The sequence below is a fragment of the Giraffa tippelskirchi genome, chromosome 2 (assembly GCF_054371585.1).
Source record: "Giraffa tippelskirchi isolate mGirTip1 chromosome 2, T2T-mGirTip1v1.2.pri, whole genome shotgun sequence".
NCBI classification, from domain to species: domain Eukaryota; kingdom Metazoa; phylum Chordata; class Mammalia; order Artiodactyla; family Giraffidae; genus Giraffa; species Giraffa tippelskirchi.
This window is the reverse complement of record NC_137276.1, coordinates 14,069,418-14,094,010: the sequence shown is the minus strand read 5'-3', so window position 1 is coordinate 14,094,010 and position 24,593 is coordinate 14,069,418. Positions and strand designations below refer to the sequence as shown.

General features: G+C 37.9%; 1 protein-coding gene across 1 annotated transcript in view; it reads right to left on the bottom strand.

Moving 5' to 3' along the window:
• PDZD8 (PDZ domain containing 8) overlaps nucleotides 1–24,593 on the bottom strand; it is an 83,533-nt gene that overhangs the window by 35,566 nt on the left and 23,374 nt on the right. Inside the window, exons 2-3 of the mRNA XM_081573467.1 lie at nucleotides 18,653–18,778; nucleotides 2,328–2,430 (exon numbers count right to left, since the gene is read on the bottom strand). Of these exons, the coding sequence (XP_081429593.1) occupies nucleotides 2,328–2,430; nucleotides 18,653–18,778 (229 nt within the window). The remainder of the gene's footprint in view (nucleotides 1–2,327; nucleotides 2,431–18,652; nucleotides 18,779–24,593) is intronic.

Below are 24,593 nucleotides of genomic sequence, written 5' to 3'. Positions count from 1 at the left end.
TATTTATTTGAGAACAAACTGTAAACCTGGCTATTTTCTCTGAGAAGTTGCTTCAAATTGTTTGAGATGTAACAAAGGAAAGGTGCCATGAACAACCACGAGAGAAAGGGGAGGTTTTCCTATAAAGAACTATTTTGATCCTGTCACTCAGTTCAGTTCCGTTCAGTCGTTTAGTCGTGTCCAACTCTTTGCAACCCTATGGACTGCATTCCCATGTCCCAAATCCTATGCTCCCAATTACTTTCACACATTCAAATTCTGGGAGTCAGCCCATCCTCCCTTTTCAGCTTTATTTCTCTCTCCTTTTCCATACTCATTAAAATTACTCTATTCCAAGAGAGTTTTAAGAGTGCTCAATTTTTTTTACGTAAGAATGTTCATAACAATTACTACATAGAGAAGCTGGCAACAATTCAAAAGTCAAAGGGACATCCATAAAAATACCACATCACCATTAAAAGTCAAAATTTTTGAAAGCATAGTAATATGCTTACGTATAAAAAATTGAGAACTGTCTTTTAAAAATTGCTATGAAGAATAACAGACTATCCTAGAAATTCCAAAAAGTACCCTTACTACTACTGTGAAACAGCTAGGTAGTACAGTTCAAAAGTCCTTATTCACCAGTATAATGAAGACAAAAGAGAGAGCTTTCTTAAATACTGGCTACCAACTAATAATCATAGGATTAGTTATACTGCCACCAAGAGTTTAAATGTGAACAGCTGAACATCTAACTTATTCAACACAACTTTAAAGAACACAATAATTTATTCCTGCAAAAAACTACTGATGTACTAAGTAGATCATACCTTAAAAGAGACTACAAGTTAACTCTGGAGAGTTACTTTTTTGGGGTTCCAAAAGCACTCTTGGAATTTTATTACTAAATCCATAATATCTCAGTATATGTTTAGTAAACTAAATATACCTTTTTTTTTTTTTTAAAGTCTGAGGGTCTCTTTAGGACACTGACTTTTTTTCCCTTCTTCTCTATTTCAGCCATATGATTCTGGGGTTCTGTTTTCCTTGTGTAACTTCATGGGCTTAATAAAGAAATTCTGTAGACAATATCTTGAATAAATGCTCTAAAATCTTTAATAGGCTACTAGATTTATGCAAATTCCAAGAAGCAAGACATAACTGCTATTAAAACTGCTATCCAGAACATTCAAAAACACCAACTCAACTTTGAAAACAAATTAGCTAATAACTAGTGACAATTTTTATTCATTTAGGAACCCAAAGAACATAAACAAGTCCAAATAAAACATAATGAGATTAAAGCACTGTTTTTATTTTTAATTATAGCACTTAAAATATTTTAAAAATGCTTTGACAGTTTTTTCAAACTCTTTGCAATTTAGGTGATAGCTTCTTTTGAGAGAGAAAGAGAGAGATCAAAAAAGGAACCAGAACTCCAAGTCCTTCACACACCAAAAGTAGGTCCCAAATCCATTCTCTTCTTTCCATTTCCTTGGAAGCTACTGCTGCTAAGTCGCTTCAGTCGTGTCCGACTGTGTGGGACCCCATAGACGGCAGCCCACCAGGCTCCCTCATCCCTGGGATTCTCCAGGCAAGAATACTGGAGTGGGTTGCCATTTCCTTCTCCAATGCACGAAAGTGAAAAGTGAAAGTGAAGTCGCTCAGTCGTATCCGACTCGTCGAGACCCCATGGACTGCAACCCAGGCTCCTCCGTCCATGGGATTTTTCAGGCAAGAGTACTGGAGTGGAGTGCCATTGCCTTCTCCAATTTCCTTGGCTACAACCTAGTTAAAGTAGCCAACACCTTCCCTAAATGCCTCTTAACTGATCTGATCTCTCTGTCTGCAGGTTTACCCCTGTCCTCCTGTGATTCTTTCTTTGTATAGGCAGACGAATACCAAACCTCTCCCCTGGGACAGCACAACAAAAACAGGGTCTCTTGTCTTGAACTGTTTCCCCAGCAGCTAATACAGTGCCTGGTACAAAGTGCTCACAAAATATCTGATGAATGAATGAATGAATGCTCTGAATGCACATACTTTTCAATGTTTTCAGAATTATTTCCTTCTGATCCCACAACTATGAAGTTGTGAACTCGGATCCGAACAACTAAAGTTATAAAAGGAAAATTAGTCAGACAAGGTTTTTGATGCAAGCAAGCAATTAATATTATAGCTTTATGTGATTCATTTTATTATGGATGAATTACAACAAAACAAGTAAGAGCTATTCATAATTATTTGCAAATGACTAAAAATAACTCAAGGATACAGAAATGTTAAAAAAACACTTATAGAATATAAACTTTATAGAGATGTAAAACTAAGCAAACTTATCTTACCGTCTTAATAGAACTCCTTTGCTTTTCTTCCCAAACACCAGTGCTCAGCTCAAGTGTGCAATGAATATTTGCCTCAGTGTCATATGATCCAAAAATAAGTAATCTGCAGTATAAAATAAAACATAGGGACTATTATACCAATTATATGTATTAAACTTTTTCTTCCTGATCATTATACCAAAAATTAAGAAATTACTCTGTTAACAGAGGAAAAAATTTAATTAAACACTTGCTACATGCTCTAGTGGAAAAGTGAAATAAAATGAAAAATCAGATGAAACTCTAGGACAAGCTGTTTTTAAGCAGCTTAGTCGAAGAAAGTAGTATCTATTCATGAGGTAAACAAATTGATCAGACATCTACACATAGTAGCAAATGCTATAGACTTTCAATTCAAGCTGTTGAATTTTAAAAATAAGTTGCAAAGTGATGCATATATACAGTATGATACCATCTCTGTAAAAAATAAACACACATAAAATAGTATAATATAGTTGCTTATGAACACACACACACACACACACACACACACACACACACCCCTTTCCATCTACTAATGTGACTTGAGCAAATTATTTAACTTCTCTAAACTCGTGCCTTCCTCTGGAAACTTCAGGCCAAAAACAGTAACTTACCTCTTAGAAGCAGATGTTGTGAGAATAAGAGACAATGCACAAAAGGCATTTAGCATAGTGTTTAGCAAACAGTCTGGAGAAGGAAATGGCACCCCACTCCAGTATTCTTGCTTGGTGAATTCCATGGACAGAGGAGCCTGGTGGGCTACAGTCCATTGGGTCACAAAGAGTTGGACGCAACTCAGTGATTAACACTTAGCAAACAGTCAGTGCTCAATATATGTTTACTATTTCTACTACCTTGAAAACAACTGTCACAGAATAACTGCACCACTTAATTTTACTGTGTTATATTTAGATCTTTATAAAAAGGAAATCTTAAATCCAATCTTGAGATGATATAAAGCATTTTTCTTATTGAAGGAAAAAACTGTTATCCACATGTTCAACTTCTATATTGTATATCTCCTAAATCAGAATGTGCGTCTGCCAATGTGTTTTAGGAGTAAGTTTGTGAATAGAACTTTAGCATTAATCACCATTTTGACTGTTACTCTATATTGTGGCTCAGCTGGTAAAGAATCTGCCTGCAATGCAGGAGACCTGGGTTCAGTCCCTGGGTTGGGAAAATCCCCTGGAGAAGGGAAAGGCTACCCACTCAAGTATTCGTGCCTGGAGAATTCCATGGAATGTAAAGTCAATGGGGTCGCAAAGAGTTGGACATGACTGAGCAATTTGCACTTGCGCTATTACTTTATCTCTACACAAAGAGCATAGGGATAGGAGTGAGATAATGAAAAAGTGGATAAAAGACCTTAGAGCAATAAGAGAAAATTGTGTCTTAAGGTTGAAGCGCTGAAGAAAACCATGCCCATACCTCACAAACTGGTTTCATAAACTGAAAAGCCATAATAAACTCATCACAAAAAAGTTCCTAAATTTAAATAATTTTTAATCTTAAATGGAAATTTAAACTTACTGCCTAACAATTTATTGCCACAAGCATTAAAAATTTTCATAATTCAAAAATACTAAGCTTAAAAAACAAGAATTTTCATTCAGCGAAGCTCTGCTGCCACCATCTGTTCAAAAGAGCAAACTACCTGAAGGATTTACTGTCAGTGCGGAGAAGGCTATGTATCATCTGCTGCTAAGTCGCTTCAGTAGTGTCTGACTCTGTGCGACCCCATAGATGGCAGCCCACCAGGCTCCCCCGTCCCTGGGATTCTCCAGGCAAGAACACTGGAGTGGGTTGCCATTTCCTTTTCCAATGCATCATCTAGTACTCCCAAATTCTCAACAGGTATTACAGGATTCAGGAATGAGAAAGCATAATTCTTGCAATCCTTCTCTGAAATCATAAGTGATTCTTTATTTTTCACAACATTTTTTTTTAAATTTTAAAAACATGTTATAAAAATTAACCAAAAAGTAAGCCAAAGAACTAAATGTCTGATGAGAAATAAATTTCTTTTTTGTTTCAGAAAATAAATTTCTGATAAAACATAAAAGCAAACGTTTGTGACGTTAATTAGGCAACAATTTCTTAAGACAGGAGACCAAAAGCACAGGTAACAAAAGAAAAAACAGGTGAATGGAACTTTACTGAAATTAAAATTTTTCTCCTTCAAAGGATACCACCAAGTAAGCAAAGACAATCCATAGAATGTGCAAATCAGTTGTCTTATAAGGACCCAGTATAACCCAATTGAAAAATGGACACAGAATATGAATAGACATTTATCCCAAGAAGATATGTGAACAGCCAATCAGCACATGAAAATATGCTCAACATCATTAGTCATCAGGGAAATGCAAATTAAACCCATAATGAGATACACTTCATACCCACTAGATGGCTAATTTAAAAAAGAGAGAAGTATGGGTGAGGATATGGAGAACGTAGAATCCTCACACATTGCTGGAGGGGTTGGAAAATGATGTAGCCACTTGCTCCTTAAAAAGTTAACATAGAATTAACATATGACCCAGAAATTCTACTCCTAGATATATAATCCGGAGAAGGCAATGGCATCCCACTCTAGCACTCTTGCCTGGAAAATCCCATGGATTGGAGGAGCCTGGTAGGCTGCCGTCCATGGGGTCGCTAGGTGTCGGAGACGACTGAGCGACTTCACTTTCACTTTTCACCTTCATGTGTTGGAGAAGAAATGGCAACCCACTCCAGTGTTCTTGCCTGGAGAATCCCAGGGACGGCGGAGCATGGTGGGCTGCCGTCTATGGGGTCGCGCAGATGCACAGAGTCGGACACGACTGAAGTGACTTAGCAGCATATATATAATCAAGAAAAATAAAAGCATACATTCACACAAAAGCTTGACATGAATGTCCATGATAGCATTAGTCACAACAGCCAAAAAGTGAAAACAACCCATATGTCCATGAGGTCATGAACAGGTAAGTAAGACATGGCATATGGCATATACACACAATGGAATATTATTTAGTAACAAAAGGCAATGAAGTGATGATACATGCTACAATATGGATAAACCCTGAAAACAAGCTAAGTGAAAAAAGCCAGTCACAAAAGATCTCATACTGTATGGAATGTCTGGAAATAGGCAAATTTATAGAGGCAAAAGTAGTATCAAAGATCACTGATCACAGATCACCATAACAAATATAATAATAATGAAAAAGTTTGAAATACTCTGAGAATTAACAAAATGTGACATAGACACAAAGTGAGCAAATGCTGTTGGAAAAAATGGTGTTGATAGACTTGCTCAATGTAGGGTTGTCACTCAATGTAGGGCTGTCACAAACTCTCAATTTCTAAACATAATATTTATGAAATACAGTAAAGCAAAGAGCAGTAAAGCAAGGCGCAGTAAAACAGGTATGCTTGTGCATCTCTACTGCTACTTCATGTAGTAAAACAACTATTTTCATGCTTCTCATATCTGAATAGTAAAAGAATTTGAGAAAATTAAGTACAAACCCAGATGACATAAAGCCAACACTGTGTTAAAATGCCAGACTCCAAAATATTTCAGTGTGATGTTGGCATGCTATATATACACTTACATATGATACCTTCAACAAAGTGAACTGTGAAATGAACTGTGGTCAGAAAAATAAGAATTCAAAAGACTATTGGTTACATAAGGTCTAGGGGAAGAGGACTAGAGGGAATAGGAATTGACTGCTAATGAGTGTGGAGCTTCTGTGACAGGGACAAAAATGTTCTAAAATCAGACTGTGGTGATGGCTGTACCTTCTTCTCCCTCTGAAACGAGTGTCACTATTCCCCCCACTAGTCCTGAAGAGAGAAACTTTGTCTTGAACTTTACAACCACTAATATTAGAAAATAACCAATACTTGACCAAATCAAAGTCAGTGAGATCATAACTCTCCTAGACTCAAATTCTTAACATTCCTTGGCTTCCTCTACCTACACCCACCCACATATTCTGTCACTCACTAAATCCTGTCCCAGTTATACCATTTGTCCCTTTTGGTTTCTATTAATACATGTCTTTCAAGAACTTATTTGCTCACTTTTAACCTATAATACCTCTTAGTTTGTTTCTGGGCTTCAATTTCTCTTACCATGCAATCCATACTATAAACAACAATTTCTGAAAACAAGTGTTATCTTAATGTCACCTTCAGGTATCTTTAATAACTTCATCAGAAGCACTTGATTGACAGTTATGGTATAATGGTGCAAAGAGAGGGAAAATTCAGACATAATACTCTTGAATTTTTATTTTTCTGACCACAGTTCATTTCATAGTTAGTTCACTTTTGTTGAAAGTATCATATTTAAGTATATAGCATGCCAATATCACACTGAAATATTTTGGAGTCTGGCATTTTAACACAGTGTTGGCTTTATGTCATCTGGGTTTAACCTTAATTTTCTTAAGTTCTTTTGCTATTCAGATATCAGAAGCATTAAAATAGTTGTTTTACTACATGAAATAGCAGTAGAGGTATACAGGCATACCTGTTTTACCACGCCTTGCTTTACTTCTCTTTGTTTTACTATATTTTGTAAATATTACAATTTTTAGAAATTGAGGGTTTGTGACAACCCTGCATTGAGCAAGTAAGTCTATCAGTATCATTTTTCCTACAGCATTTGCTCACTTTGTGTCTGTGTCACATTTTGTTAATTCTCAAAGTACCTCAAGCTTTTTCATTATCATTATATTTGTTACAGTGATCTATGATGAATGAACTTTGATGCTATTATGTAATTATTTTGGACCACCATGAAGAAGGCAAACTTGTTTGACTTAAAAAAAAATCTGTTAATGTACCTTTTATTTCAGTTGAACAATGCAGTGATAGTTTCCGGTGGACAGAGAAGGGACTTAGCCATATATATACATGTATCCATTCTTCCCCAAACTCCCCTCCCATCGAGGCTGCCACATAACATTGAGCAGAGTTCCACGTACCTACTATGTAGTTCCATAGTACCTACTATGATAGGTACTTGTTGATTATCCACTTTAAACATAGCAGTGTGTTCGGGTCCATCCCAAACTCCCTAAGTATCCCTTCCCCCTGGCAACCATAAGTTCATTCTCTTAAGTCTGCAAGTCTCTTTCTGTTTTGTTAAGTTCATTTGTCTCATTTCTATTTAGATTCCACATATAAGGAATGTCACATGATATTTTTCCTTCTCTGACATACTTCACTCAGTATGACAATCTCTAGGTCCATCCACGTTGCTGCAAATGACATTATTTCATTCTTTTTAATGGCTGAGTAGTATTCCATTGAATATATGTGCCACATCTTATTTCATTCCTCTGTCAGTGGACATTTAAGTTGCTTCCCTGTCTTGGCTACTGTAAATAGTGCTGCAGTGAATACCGGGGTGAATGTATCCTTTCACATCATGTTTTTCTCCAGGTATATGCCGGGGAGTGGGATTGCGGGGTCATCAGTTCAGTTCAGTTCAGTTGTGTCCGACTCTTTGCGACCCCCTGAATTGCAGCATGCCAGGCCTCCCTGTCCATCACCAACTCCCAGAGTCTACCCAGACCCATGTCCATCGAGTCAGTGATGCCATCCAACCATCTCATCCTGTCATCCCCTTCTCCTCCTGCCCCCAATCCTACCCAGCATTAGGGTCTTTTCCAATGAGTCAACTCTTCGCATGAGGTGCCCAAAGTATTGGAGTTTCAGCTTCAACATCAGACCTTCCAATGAACCCAGGACTGATCTCTTTTAGGATGGATTGATTGGATCTCCTTGCAGTCCAAGGGACTCTCAAGAGTCTTCTCCAACACCACAGTTCAAAAGCATCAATTCTGCGGCGCTCAGCTTTCTTCACCGTCCAACTCTCACATCCATACATGACCACTGGAAAAACCATAGCCTTGACTAGACGGACTTTTGTTGGCAAAGTAATGTCTCTGCTTTTAAATATGCTATCTAGGTTGGCCATAACCTTCCTTCCAAGGAGTAAGCGTCTTTTAATTTCATGGCTGCAGTCACCATCAGCAGTGATTCTGGAGCCCAAAAAAATAAAGTCTGACACTGTTTCCACTGTTCCCCATCTATTTCCCATGAAGTGATGGGACCAGATGCCATGATCTTAGTTTTCTGAACGTTGAGCTTTAAGCCAACTTTTTCACTCTCCTCTTTTCACTTTCATCAAGAGGTCATATGGTAGTCATATGCGGGGTCATATGGTAGCTCTATTTTTCGTTTTTTAAGGAACCTCCATACTGTTCTCCATAGTGACTATACCTATTTACATTCCCACCAACAGTGCAGGAGAGTTCCCTTCTCTCCACACCCTCTCCAGCATTTACTGTTTCAAACTCAATTGACTTTTGAAATAACAACAAAGGATTTAGACTATTACATAAACTTAACTGATAAAACAGTGGCAGGATTTAAGAGCACTGACTCCAATTTTGAAAAAAAGTTCCACTGTGAGTAAACTACTATCAAGCAGAACTGCATGCTACAGAGAAATCGTCTATGAAAGGAAGAGTCAATCAATGTAGCCAATTTCTCTGTTGTCTTATTTTAAAAAATTACCATGCCATCTCATCCTTTAGCAACCACTACACCTGGTACATCACAGGAGCCATCAACATTAAGGCAAGATTATCCACCAGCAAAGAGTTTATGACTTGCTGAAGGCTCAGATGATGGTGAGCACTGTTTGGTAATCAAGTCTTTTATAATTAAGGTATGTACATGTTTCTAGTCATAATACTATCACACACTTAATAGACTACAGTATGGTGTGAACATAACTTTTACATGTATTGGGAAACCAAAACGTTCATGTGATTTGCTTTATCGTCATGTTCACTTTATTGCAGTGCTCTGGAACTATGCCTGTACAATTACAAAAGAAACAATACTATTTCCAGTACAATAATCTTAGGGAACAGGAAGCGGGGGAAGAAAAGAATACCTACATAAACCTAGGGCCAGTGAACTCCAAACTTTGGATCTTCTGAGAAGCCTGCTTCTAGTCAAAAGCAACCTAACTATAGGGAAGACTCCTTAATTATACCCCGAGAAGTGTATAGAAACAAAGGGAAATATCATTCAATTATTTTATTTTATTTATTTATCTCTTACTGCTAGAGGAACTTAAACAGCTAAATAAATACAGGCATAGGCACAAGATTTCTAGGAATTCAGTTCATCTTGTGGAGTTATATGTCCAAATTCAGAGTTACAGACCGTTATCGTTACAGATCTACATAGCTTTCAAAAAAAAACTCTAGGAATAATATTCAGCAACAGTGCCAAGTAATTCTTCTGTTTTTAAACAGCTCATTTTGAGTGGAAGTTTTCCCTTAAACAACATTAAATATCTCATGTTTGAGCTAATTTCCTTTATCTCTCCTCCAGCCTTTATATAAATGATGCTTCATTATTAATACACATTTCTACATTTCAAGATCTCCCTGAAAAGGTAACTTAAAAAAAAAAAAATGACTTGCCTTCAAACAGATTAAAAAAAAATTTCCAAAATTTATATACTTCTAACACAATATGAAAAATTTAAGGATCAAAATTTTCTTCAACAAGCTAAAAAAAAAAAAGACTATGAAGATAGAATGAGTGAAGGATTTTGAAGTCAAACAAACCTACTTTCAAATTCCAGCTATGTGGTTTTAAGCAAGTAACTTATGGATCCCAGTCCTGGGTGTTCATTGGAAGGACTGATGTTGAAGCTGAAACTCCAATACTTTGGCCACCTGATGTGAAGAGCTGACTCATTTGAAAAGACCCTGATGTTGGGAAAGATTGAAGGCAGGAGGAGAAGGGGACGACAGAGGATGAGATGGTTAGATGGCATCACCGACTCAATGGACATGAGTTTGGGTAACTCCGGGAGTTGGTGATGGACAGGGAGGCCTGGTGTGCTGCGATTTATGGGGTTACAAAGAGTCAGACACGACTGAGCGACTGAATTGAACTTATGGATCTCAGTTCTTCATCTATAAAACAGATATATTACTAATCTCATGAAGATGTTCTGAGGACTGAAATAATGAATGCAAACTGCCTACCATATATATATATATATATATACGTAAGTATATATATTGCAAATAATAAGTAAATGTTATTAACAACAATAAAGGTATCTGTGGAATCATGCCCCCAAATATATTAAAATTTAGCTAGATATTTTCTCTTTTTTAAAACAATAAAACTGTCAAATATTAAAATAAATGCCGACTATAAGGAACACCTATTTACCAACTACTCAGGAGGGGAATGGCAACCCACTCCAGTACTCTTGCCTGGAAAATCCCATGGACGGAGAAGCCTGGTAGGCTGCAGTCCATGGGGTCGCTGAGAGTTGGACACGACTGAGAGACTTCACTTTCACTTTTCACTTTCACGCATTGGAGAAGGAAATGGCAACCCACTCCAGTTTCTTGCCTGGAGAATCCCAGGGACGGGAGAGCCTGGTGGGCTGCCGTCTCTGGGGTCACACAGAGTCGGACATGACTGAAGTGACTTAGCAGGAGGGGAAAGTTAATATTTAACATTATTTACTGCAGATAATTTTTTTTTTTAAAGTTACCACTTGAGTCAAAAATAAACAAGTGAATGTACTCAAACTCAATCCTAAAATAAATGGAAGATTACAAACAAATGTAAGCTAGAATTATATCTTTGGTTTCAACTTTTAAAATAGCTCATAAATTTGAAATGAATTTCAAAATTCCATGTTAATAGCCTTCTCTATGGAAGAACTAAACACTTCACTATATAATATGGATATAATGCTATTTAAAAGTATTAAATTCCTTCTGCCAAATTTTTATGTCAAAGCTGCCTCTAATAAAAAAAGGAAGACCAGCTGATGTTATTTCAAAATCGTTTAATCACACAATTAAACCCTTCCCTTTGCCTTATAAAAATCTAAGTAAAAACATGTATTTCTGGTTCTAGAAGGATGGCGGTAGTGATAGCATCGTTTTGAGTCTCCCAAAATCTTCCCATAAAAGCACAGATAACAATCAGGAAAACAAAGGCAAAACAAAGGCAAAACCTGTCAACAACATCTACAACAATACCAGGTGAACAGTACTTCAGGTAATAGTGGTAAAGTGGTCACACAAACTCTCCAACAGACTGCAGTTATAAAAAGTGGATAAAAAGAATTGTAAAAACACACTTAAAGGCAATGAAAACCTTTCCAAAGCAGAGAGAAGCCAGAGGACAGTCTAATTTCAAAAAATTTCAAGAAGGAGAACAAATTACTGGCTTGGGGTTTACATAGCTCAGGGCTAGGGCTGCAGGAAAATGGTGGTGTAGTTCATGCAGCAGAAAGTTGAAGCTTTATGGGTTTTAACTACCAGAGGATGGAGTGCAAAGCCAACAGAGCAGCTAGAAATTATGGGGTGATCCCTAGGAGCAAAGAAACCACTGAGAGGCTAAGTTCCACCTCTGCTCAAATCCTTGGCTGACTGCTGTATAAAGGAAGAGACTCCAGGCCACCAGTCTAAAACGGCAGTAGTGGGAAGACAAAATAGAGAACAGAAACATGCTGCTGCTGGGAAGATGGACAGGCGGGAAGAGTGAGGCGACAAAGTTTGCAACTTGAGAAAAGGAAAGTCAACTGCCTTCTAGAACGTAAAATCAATCATCCCAGAATATAACAGAATCCAGAGTTTCTACAACTCACTATTTCCAATGTCCAGTTTTCAAGAAACAGCAGCAGAAAAGCAAAGAAAAAAGACAAGGTCATGTCACAAGCATATAGGAGCCAGTCTGAAGAGGCTCCAAGAAGCTACACCTGAGGAAATTTAGGCACCAAAATAATTAAACATGGTAAAGAATTATAACCATTGAAAAAAATAGGAGTCCATGAATGCATGCTGATAACAGATAATTATGGGATAAGAGAGAACTCTTGGTAATAAAAGCAGAATGCCAAGGGCTATGGTTTTTCTGTGTTTGTGTTAATGTTTAAAATTTTTTTAAATGATGTATTTTTGGAACCCAGTAAAACAAAACACTCTAAAAGGTGCTGAGAAAACAGAAGCTTTACAACACTGTAAGTATGACTCAGTGAAGAACTGACCTTAATTAGATCTTCTATCTATAATAAGGACAGACTATCCTAAATATACTGCTTTAGAGTACAGAACTCTCACACGACAAAACTTTACACGCTTTGCTTTCACTGACTATAATCTTAGCTCGTTTCTTAAAAATATCACTGGTTGCTAAAACCAAGAAAACAAAAGAGAGAAGAGATGAGATGAGAAGAGGCCCACTACACTGTTTAATGTCTTTTATACAAAGATGTAGGGACAAATCCCTTCTAGAATTTGACATCAGAATCTCTCTTCCCCTGAAAAGCAGGCACGGTTTATCAAGATATTAAAAACTAAGAAACCCATCAAGTTTCCTTCTCTGCCAGAAAACTGATCTCTTTTCTACAAGGCTGTTTTTGATCTAATTTATCTTCTATTTAACTGCACATGGGAATATTATTTTCTTTTGCAAAGTATCTAAAATCCTTTTAGAAGCTGAACTATAAATTTAAAAATAATAATCTTAATAATCTTAGTGACTGAAACACTAATGTGAAATAATTTAGTCTTCTAATAGCAGTACTAAAAACATAGCAGTTGAGTTCTTCTATGATTAAAAAACTAACTTTAGTCAATGCAAAAAAAAAAGGCAACTTAAAAAACCCAGTTTTCTATAAAGATTTATTTTTTTCTTGATAAATATGAGAATGATTATATAAGGCACAATAACAGAAGTTACATCTACTGAAGCCTTCAGTTCACTTCAGTTCAGTCACTCAGTCGTGTCCGACTCTTTGTGACCCCATGAACCACAGCACGCCAGGCCTCCCTGTCCATCACTAACTCCCTAAGTCCACTCATACCCATGTCCATCGAGTCGGTGATGCCATCCAGCCATCTCATCCTCTGTTGTCCCCTTCTCCTCCTGCCCTCAATCTTTCCCAGCATCAGGTTCTTTTCCAATGAGTCAGCTCTTCGCATGAGGTGGCCAAAGTATTGGAGTTTCAGCTTCAACATCACTCCTTCCAATGAACATCCAGGACTGATCTCCTTTAGGATGGACTGGTTGGATCCCCTTGTAGTCCAAGGGACTCTTGAGAGTCTTCTCCAACACCACAGTTCAAAAGCATCATTTCTTCGGTGCTCAGCTTTCTTTATAGTCCAACTCTCACATCCATACATGACTATTGGAAAAACCATAGCCTTGACTAGATGGACCTTTGTTGGCAAAGTAATGTCTCTGCTTAGTGTGCAGTAATGGCAACCCACTCCAGTATTCTTGCCTAGAGAATCCCATGGACAGAGGAGCCTGGTGGGCTGCTGTCCATAGGGTCGCACAGAGGCAGACACAACTGAAGCGACTTGCATGCATGCATTGGAGAAGGAAATGGCAACCCACTCCAGTATTCTTGCCTGGAGTATCCCAGGAACAGAGGAGCCTGGTGGGCTGCCATCTATGGGGTCGCACAGAGTCGGACACGACTGAAGCAACTTAGCAGCAGCAGCAGGCACTATAGTTTACTTACCTATTTCTGATCACAATTACCAGCATACTTGTCCATTTTTACAGATGTGTAGCTTGCCCAAGAACATGTAACAAACAGTAAAAGCATATTGCCAGGATGTGAACACAGCACTTGATAACTCAAAAGTCAGGATTATTTCTACTTCGTGTTGCCTTTTGAGGCATAAAGCTTCCAGCTGTACAACTCCAGTATTTTCAGTAAACAGTTTTCTATGAACACTTCTAACTTGTTTCCTCTTTGGCAAAATTTATTCTTAAATTACAACAGCTAAGTTTGCTAAATCTTCACATAGACTTCTGGAAGTCTGAAATTCAAAATAAAGTTAAGAAAGAAAAAGATCCTCACAGAGAACCATTTTATTATTTCAAAATAAAGTTTAAAAAATAAAGAAATCCTTGCAGAAAGCCATCACTGTCTGTGGGTGATGAGTATGATCCTTTCCTGGATTTTGGGAAAACATTATTAAAGTTATATTTTACTTGATTCAAGGTCAAGTTCAAAAATGCTTAAGAAACAAACATTTAAAAGAATAGTAAGCTAGGGGACTTCCCTGGTGGCAGAGTGGATAAGAATCTACCTGCCAATGCAGGGGACATGGGTTCGATCCCTGATCCAGGAGGATTCTACATGCTATGGAGCAACTAAGCTCATGTGCCACAACTTCTCAGTCTGTGCTCTAGAGCCCACAAGCTACAGCTACTGAGCCTGTGTGATGCAACTACTGAAGCCCACGTGCCCAGAGCCTGTGTTCCACAACAAGAGAAGCCCATGCACTGCCACAAAGAATAGCCCCTCTCATAGCAACTAGAGAAAGCCCATGTGCAGCAATAAAGACCCAGTGCAACCAAAAGATAAAAATTAAAAATATATATTAAGTTAAAACTGTAACAACACTGGGCTTCCCAGGTGGCTCAGTGGTAAAGAATCTGCCTGCCAATGCAGGAGATGCAGCAGACACAGGTTTGACCCCTGGATTGGGAAGATCCTCTGTAGGAGGTAATGGCAACCCACCCTAGTATTTTTGCCTAGAGAAGCCCATGGACAGAGGAGCCTAGCGGGCTGCAGTCCATGGGTTGACACAGCTGAAGAGACTAAGCATGTACAAACATAACAATACTAAGTGATCCCTATGACACTGTAACAACTTGGACATGTTTAAATAGGTCTCAAGGAGAAGAAATGTGAATATGCATGCCTAAATGTTAAAAACCCAAGAAACTTCAAATCATGATAGCATGCTAATTTAGAACAATTTTATATACATACAATTGGTCTATAGATACGTTCTAATCTTAATTGGTTTATGCTCTTACAAAAATTTGACCATTCTAAAATGTTCTTATTTGTTTCAAATCTTTTCATATGAAGCTGGGTTTCGAAGAGGCAGAGGAACTAGAGATTAAATTGCCAACATTCGCTGGATCATGGAGAAACCAAGGGAGTTCCAGAAAAACACCTACTTTTGCTTCACTGACTGTGCTAAAGCCTCTGATTGTGTGGATCACACCAAACTGTGGAAAATTCTTTAAGAGATGGGAGTACCAGACTATCTTAACCTGTTTCCTGAGAAACCTGTAGGCAGGTCAAGAAGTAACAGTTACAACCAGACATGGAACTCACTGGTTCAAAATTGGAAAATTAGTACAACAAGGCTGTATATTGTCAACTTCTGTGCAGAGTACCTCATGTGAAATGCTGGGCTGGATGAATCACAGGCTGGAAGCAAGATTGCCAGGAGAAATGTCAACAACCTCAGATATGCAGATGATACTACTCTAATGGCAGAAAGTAAAGAGGAACTAGAGACTCTTCATGAGGGTGAAAGAGGAGAATGAAAAAGCTGTCTTGAAACTCAACATTCAAAAAAACTAAAATCAAGGCATCGGGTCCCATCATGTCATGGCAAGTAGAAGGGGAAGAGAAGTAATGACAGATTTCATTTTCTTGGGCTCCAAAATCACTGCTGACGGTGACTGCAGCCATGAAATTAAAAGATGCTTGCTCTTTGGAAGGAAAGTTATGAAAACCTAGACAGCATATTAAAATGCAAACACATCACTTTGCTGACAAAGGTCCGTGTAGTCAAAACTATGGTTTTTCCAGTAGTCATGTATGGATGTGAGAGTTGGACTATAAAGAAGGCTGCATGCCAAAGAATTGATGCTTTTGAACTGTGGTGCTGGAGAAGACTCGAGAGCCACTTGGACAGCAAGGAGATCAAACCAGTCAATCCTAAAGGAAATCAATCCTGAATACTCATTGGAAGGACTGATGCTGAAGTTGAAGCTCTAATACTTTGGTCATCTGATGTAAAGAGCTGACTCACTGGAAAAAACCCTAAAGCTGGGAAAGACTGGAAGGCAAAAGGCAAAGCGGGTGACAAAAGATGAGATGGTTAGATAGCATTACCGACTCAATGGACATGAATCTGAGTAAACTCCAAGAAACAGTGGAGGACAGAGGAGCCTGGCATGCCACAGTCCATGAGGTCACAAAGAGTCGGATGCAACTTAGCAACTGAACAACTTTTCATATTACTAAGTGAAGCAGTCATGGTAAAAATATCTTAAGAGCTCTTAAGCCTTAAGCTTCCAAAATTGAAATAAACGATAAGCATTTTTTCGTTCTTCCTCCAAAAGGGGGGGCATTATTATTTGTTCCTCTGTTTTTTCTAGAGTGTCACTTTCTGTTTTAGAGATTACAATAAACCACACAAGATGAATTTATATTCAGTAGGGGGAAAACTTAAAATACTGAGATTATAATAGTATATTTCCTTTAGTGTGAATTCTAGAAACTTGGAAGCTATATGAATTGAGAGTTCTATTTTTATACTAACAAAAATGTTTAGAAGAAAATAATGTAAAAAAGATTATAATAAAAATGAGACGAATGTTTTGACTTCTCAACACGAAGACCAAAAAGCAAGGATGAGTTGAAAATAGTAATTTATTCTCTCCTCCATTAACAACTTTAAGTACTCCTTAAACTGTGTGAATAATACACAGCACCACAACACTAAGTAACTTTACATGGTCAGGTTTGTAACCGTAGTGACTAAAAAACTATTGACATAGCGTGCTTATTCCCAAGAGTAAGCTGTCACCCGGGGAAAGGTGCTGGCACTATATAACCCAAGCCTACAAGGACTAACATAAGAACATGAACTACTGTCCATGCTTTCTCCTTCAACTCTCCAGAAATACTGGTCTTTCATTTTTTGACAAGGTGATACAGTCACAAAAATCAAACAATACAAAAAAAGTTTACAGAAGTTTGGCTCCCACCTTCACCCCTGTCCATCATCACTAACCCAGTTTCCTTCACCTTTTCCCCATAAAAATATTTATTGGTTTCTTATATATTCTTTCAGAGACTCGTTATACAGGTCCTTATTAAAATAAAGTAGGATACATATACTTCACAAATTGTCATGTTTTTCTTTGTATCATTGATCTCAATTCAACATGACCTAAATAATGCCTTCCTACACTCTCTTGATGCCTTCAGGCAGTCTTGGGTTTAAGACTGACCCGAGGCTTTAGGTGAGCAGTATCTCAGATACAGTAAGAGATGGTGAGCAGAGGAGACAACAATAGCTAGTGGTTAAAAGTCACAAGCAATAGACACCAGGAGCTTGTTATGTTTAAATACCTAAGGCCGGGAATGGCAAACTATGGTCCATGGACCAAACCCAGTCCACTGTTTGTTTTTCTATGGCCTGTGGGCTACCAACGGTTTTCACATTTTTAAATGGTTAAAAAAAAAAATCAAAAGAACTTTACGACACATAAAAATTATAAAATTCATATAATATAGCTTTATGGTTACACAGTCAAGTCACGCCCATTCATTCACCTACTGTCTTATCTATGACTGCTTTCATACTACAAGGCAGAGTTGAGTAGTTGCAAAAGAAACCATGTGAATCCCAAAGCCTAGACTATTTACTTATCTGGCACTTTAGAGAAAAAATCTGCCATCCTCTTCTCTTAGGAAGGCCTATTTGGCTGAAGCACTGTGAGTGAGGGGCTGAGTACAAAAAGAAACTAGAGAGGTAAAGAGGGGCACGCCTGTCATGGTAATGACTTGGGTCTATAGTCTATGAGGAATGGGGAGGCCATTAAGAGAATTTTAAGTAGGAAAGGGACAATCAGATATGCATTTTGAAAAGCTTATACTGGTTGTCATACTGGTAACCAGTGTTAGGAGATAAGGAAGGAGGCTAATGTAGTAAGTAGTTCAAGCAAAGTATAAATACAGCTTAGACTATAGGCATGGAAAAATAAAGAGGCTGGGCCAGATTATTTCTGAGTTTCCCTTCCAGCTTAAAATTTAAGAATCACAGGGGTTTACAAGTCTAGTTTTGCAACTTTCCAGGGTATTTTTAATTATCAAAAACAATTTTCAAAACTGTTATGCTATGAACAGCTTTCTAACAGGTAGTAAGAAATACGCAACAGAGCATTATGTATCTAAGAAGTCTGGAAATTATGACAGGATAAATGATTCCCCCCATTAGCATGCTTTCTAAAATACAGTTTATATTTTTTATAAGTTGGAAAGGACTACTCTTATGAAATTTACCATTAAACAATTTACAGATAATATAATATAAATTAACACAGAGGGAACAAGCACAAATACTGCTCAAGTACATTTTTGGTATACCTTCTTTCCTCTAATGTAGTAATAACAAAGAACATACCTGCTACATTCTAGCAATGTCACTTTAAGGCGGCCTTCAGTAAGTGCCCACTGCTGTATATGGATATGCTCTTCGTCGTCATCTTCAAATCCTTGCAAGGTTTGGAACGGGAAAAACGGCTTATACCTGACAAAAGTAAAGATAAGTCTAAATTTCTGAATAATAAACACCACACTTCATTTTCTTCTACATAATGACAATATTTATATAGTGTATATTTTAAATTGTATATTTGTATACATAGTAATTCAGTATTCGTATACATTGTGAAATGATCACCACAGTAAGTCTAGTTACCATCTGTTGCCACAAATAGTTATAAAATTCTTTTTTGTTTTGTTTTTTTGTTTGTTTGTTTGTTTTTAATTAATTTATTTATTTTAGTTGGGGGCTAATTACTTTACAATATTGTAGGGGTTTTTGCCTTACATTGACATGAATCAGCCATGGGTTTACATGTAAACACCACACTTTAAAGCATAGTAACAAAACCGACCTGTAGGAAAACACCACAAAACACCTAATACCTAAATTGTAAAACCAAAGTTTACCACTCTCCCTCATAACTGGCTGGAAATGGTGCTTTCTTTGCGGCAGTCAAATCTTCCTGGTTTTTCTGGCATGCCCTCATTGACCAGGCAGGACTCCGAGAAGAAACTTAAAGAAAATCTATGGCCAACCAGTGGGCTCTGAAACTTGAGTGGGAAGGAGAGAGATTCTTTCTGAACCAGATGGGAAGTGTTCCTACAGTAACAAAATCAAAATTCAGAACGCAGTGTTCCATGGAAACAATATAACTGGATAGTGATTAGTACTAGATAATGATAAATAATCAGTGTTAAGTGTTAGTCGCCCAGTCGTGCCCGACTCTTTGCGACCCCATGGACTGCAGCCCACCAGGCTCTTCTGTCCATGAGATTTTCCAGGCAAGGATACTGGAGTGGGGTGCCATTTCCTTCTCCAGGGATCTTCCAGACCCAGGGATCGAACCCAGATCTCCTGCACTGCAGGCAGATTCTTTACCAAATGATAAATAATAACATAACAACAGCAGCAAAGGTATTTATCAGAGATGTTTAGTATTTGCCAGGCAGTGTGCTAAGAGCTTTACATGTTTTGTACCTTATTCATGCTTACAATCCTGAGTGGGCAATATTACTAGCTTCCCTTTCCAGATGAAGTGAGGGTTAGAAAGGATAAAGAATTTGTTCAACATTACATAGTGAGTGGCATAACCAGAATTTAACCTATTTTGACTTCATCAAAGCCCAGACTACATAACACTTCCGTTACCTATGAATTATTCAGGGCTTTATGTGTTCATTGTTAATACTCTTGGTTTTTATGGAGATGCTTGTGGTGAGTTACAAACAGCAGGCTTTTAAAAACTGTAATTTGAAACATAATTCGTACTCCTCTATTTAAGCAAAGGACAAAGAAAATAAGAGAAAATTGGACTTGAGGGTCCATAGTTTTCAATTAACCCTACTTGCTGTCACTAGATATGACATTTGTCTGCTCAAAAGCTTTGTGCCTTCTCACTAACCATACAATACAAAAGATAGTCAAAAGTTCTTGGTTTCATATTCAAGGTCTACCAAAACCAATCTTTCCAATAGCATTTTTCCTTAGTAGAAACTTTCCAATCTAGAAGAGTAGTCACCTCATGAACCCAGGAGATGCCGTGTGTATTCCTGCTTTCAAGCCTTTTGTACCCAGTGAAGGTCTCCCCTACTCCTCAGCACCCGCTCACACCCTAACCAATCTGCTGCAGGTCCCTCATCACGGGAGACCACACATTGCTTTCATTCTTCTTTATCTTATAGTTATTTAAATTGCTGGGCACTTATGCCTTGAAATCTCAGATGTGATCTGGTCTTACAATTATCTAACCGCTCACACATACCATCAGGACTGAAGCATGTATCGATCTGGTTTATAAACATCCAACATTAAAAATGAAACAAACATGAAGAAAATATGAATGGCCCTCAACAGTTTATACTGAAAAACATTGTTAGAGGGAGAGAAATACAATTTAAGGTTGCCCGATGAACAGTATTAAGGAAAAAAACTTCTCAGGGAAAGGGAAGTAGGTACACAGATAATGCTCAGTGCTTTTCTTCTGCTTATGAAATAGATGGAAAACAGAAAGGCCTCTTTAGTTTCTTAGTTTCCATTGAACTTATTTGATTCAGACAGACTGGTGCCAAATTTCTGAGAGGAAAAAAAGTTAGAAACTACATCTATCATAGAAATGACAGATGATGTTGTAGCTGAGTGTTTTTAATAAGGTTTATGACTCCTGAAGAACATGCTACTGTCACTCTATTAAAAACAAAAAAATCACAAAAAGCACTACATACACTAGAAACTTTGAATAATCCAGGTGCTAAATCACAGCTGCTCTATGAATTAACTTTTCTTGTCAAATATAAAGCTAAAATTCAATTAAAAAATTTCTCACAGGTGTGTGACTTCACTGTTACAAGCAGTAAAATCTCATTTGGGTTTATTAATACTTCTAGGGGTGTTGCTGAAAGGATTTCTGCACAAAAATAAAGTTAAAAAATGTATTCCATTTAAAAATAGCACACTAAACAGTGGGATAAAGCTACTTGTTCAACACCCTCTCATTATACACAAAAATAGAATCAAAATGGCTTAAAGACTTTAAGACACGACACTGTAAAACTCCTAGAAGAGAACATAGGCAAAATATTCTCTGACATAAATCATACCAGAATTTTCATAGGTCAACCTCCCAAGGCAACAGAAATAAATATAAACAAATAGAACCTAGTCAAACTTGTAAGCTTCTGTACAGCAAATACATAAATAAATAAATAAACAAAACAAAAAGATGACCTACAGAATGGGAGAAAATATTTGCAAATGATGCAACTGACATGGGCTTAATTTCTGAAATATACCAACAATTCATACAATTGAACAAGAAAATAGCCCAAAATAAAAATGGGCAGAAGATCTAAAAAGACATTTCTCCAAACAAGAAATGCAGGTGGCCAATAAGCACATGAAAAGATGCTCAACATCACTAATTATCAGAGAAATGCAAATCAAAATTATTACAATGAGGTACTGCCTCAAACTGGTCAGACTGGCCATTATTAAAGAGTCTACAAACAACAAATGCTGGGGAGGGTATGGAGAGAAGGGAACCCTCCTACCTGGCTGGTGGTAATGTAAGTTGGTGTAGTCATAGTCACTCTAGAAAACAATAGAGAGGTTCCTCAGAAAACTAAAAATAGAATTACCATATGATCCAGCAATCATACTCCTGGGCATATATCCAGACAAAACTATAATTCAAAAGACTACATACGCCCCTATGTTCACAGTAGCAGTATTCACAACAGCCAAGACATGGAAACAACCTGTAAATGTCCATAGACAGATGAATGAATAAAAAAGACGTGCTACACACATACAATGAAATATTATTCAGCCATAAAAGAACAAAATAATGCCATTTGCAGCAGCACAGGTCAACAGAGGCAAGTAGAGATTACTGTACTAAGCGAAGTAAGTCAGAAAGAGAAATACAGATAGCATGTAATATAACTTATATATGGAATCTATTTCTTTTTTTAAGGCCAAGTCATGCGGCATGTGGGATCTTAGTTTCCCAACCAGGGCTTGAACCAGTGACCCCTGCGTTAACCACTGAACCACCCGGGAAATCCCTGTGGAATCTAAAACATGACACAAATGAACCTATCTATGAGAGAGGAACAGAATCACAGACATAGAGAACAGACTGGTGGTTGCCAAGGGGGAGGGATTTGGGGGAGGGATAAAGTTGGAGGTTGGGGTTAACACATGTAAGTTTTAATATATAGAATGGATAAACAACAAGGTCCTACTGTATAGCACAGGGAACTATATTCAATATTCTGTGATAAACCATAATGGAAAAGAGTATGAAAAAGAATATATTAATAAATATGTGCATAACTGAGTCACTCTGCTGTATAGCAGTAATTAACATAACATTGCAAATTAAACTATACTTCAACAAAATGCTACTTGTTCAGCAAGTTAATAAACAGAATCCACACACTCACAAAGAACACTTGGTTTTCAAAACTTTCAGTCCAAGTCTTTAGTAGCTCAAACCCATAAAGGAATCCAAACAATGAAGCAGGCTACTTCTATACTTTCCTTTTGTCTTCCCAAGGGAACATTTCATGCAAAGATGGGCACAAAAGAACAGAAATGGTATGGACCTAACAGAAGCAGAAGATATTAAGAAAAGGTGGCAACAATACATAGAAGAGCTATACAAAAAAGATCTTAACAACCCAGATAATCACGATGGTGTGATCACTCACCTAGAGCCAGACATCCTGGAATGAGAAGTCGAGTGGACCTTAGGAAGCATCACTACGAACAAAGCTAGCAGAGGTGATGGAATTCCAGCTGAGCTATTTCAAATCCTAAAAGATGATGCTGCGAAAGTGCTGCACTCAATATGCCAGCAAATTTGGAAAACTCAGCAGTGGCCACAGGACTGGAAAAGATTAGTTTTCATTCCAATCCCAAAGAAAGGCAATGCCAAAGAATGCTCAAACTACTGCACAACTGCACTCATCTCACACGCTAGAAAAGTAATGCTCAAAATTCTCCAAGCCAGACTTCAACACTACATGAACTTCCAGATGTTCAAGCTGGATTTAGAAAAAGCAGAGGAACCAGAGATCAAATTGCCAACATCCATTGGCTCATGGAAAAAGAGAAAGAGTTCCAGAAAAACATCTACCTCTATTTTATTGACTATGCCAAAGCCTTTGACTGTGTGGATCACAACAGACTGTGGAAAATTCTTCAAGAGATGGGAATACCAGACCACCTGACCTGCCTCCTGAGAAATCTGGATGCAGGTCAAGAAGCAACAGTTAGAACTGGACATGGAACTGGTTCCAAATCAGGAAAGGACTATGTCAAGGCTGTATATTGTCACCCTGCTTATTTAACTTATATGCAGAGTACATCATGAGAAACACTGGGCTGGATGAAGCACAAGCTGGAATCAAGATTGCTGGGAGAAATATTAATAACCTCAGATATGCAGATGACACCACCCTTATGGCAGAAAGCGAAGAAGAACTAAAGAGCCCCTTGATGAAAGTGAAAGAGCAGAGTGAAAATGTTGGCTTAAAACTCAACGTTCAGAAAACTAACATCATGGCATCTGGTCCCATCACCTCATGACAAACAGATGGGGAAACAGTGGAAACAGTGGCTGACTTTATTTGGGGGGGGCTCCAAAATCACTGCAGATGGTGACTGCAGCCATGACATTAAAAGAAGCTTGCTATTTGGAAGAAAAGTTATAACCAACCTAGACAGCATATTAAAAAGCAGAGACGTTACTTTACCAACAAAGGTCTGTCTAGTCAAAGCTATGGTTCTTTCAGTAGTCATGTATAGATGTAAGAGCTTGACTATAAAGGAAGCTGAGCACCAAAGAATTGATGCTTTTGAATTGTGGTGTTGGAGAAGACTCTTGAGAGTCTCTTGGACAGCAAGAAGATCCAACCAGTCCATCCTAAAGGAAATCAGTCCTGAATATTCATTGGAAGGACTGATGCTGAAGTTGAAACTCCAATACTTTGGCCATCTGATGAGAAGAACTGACTCACTAGAAAGATCCTGATGCTGGGAAAGACTGAAGGCAGGAGAAGGGGACGACAGAGGATGAGATGGTTGGATGGCATCACAGACTCGATGTACATGAGTTTGAGTAAGCTCCGGGAGTTGGTGACGGACAGGGAAGCCTGGTGTGCTGCAGTCCATGGGGTCGAAAAGAACTGGACAAGACTGAGCAACTGAGCTGAACTTTGTCTTCCCACCCTATCACAAAATCCTTTCATTAGCCTTTATCTCTTGTTAACCTATCAACTTAAAACTGTCAGTT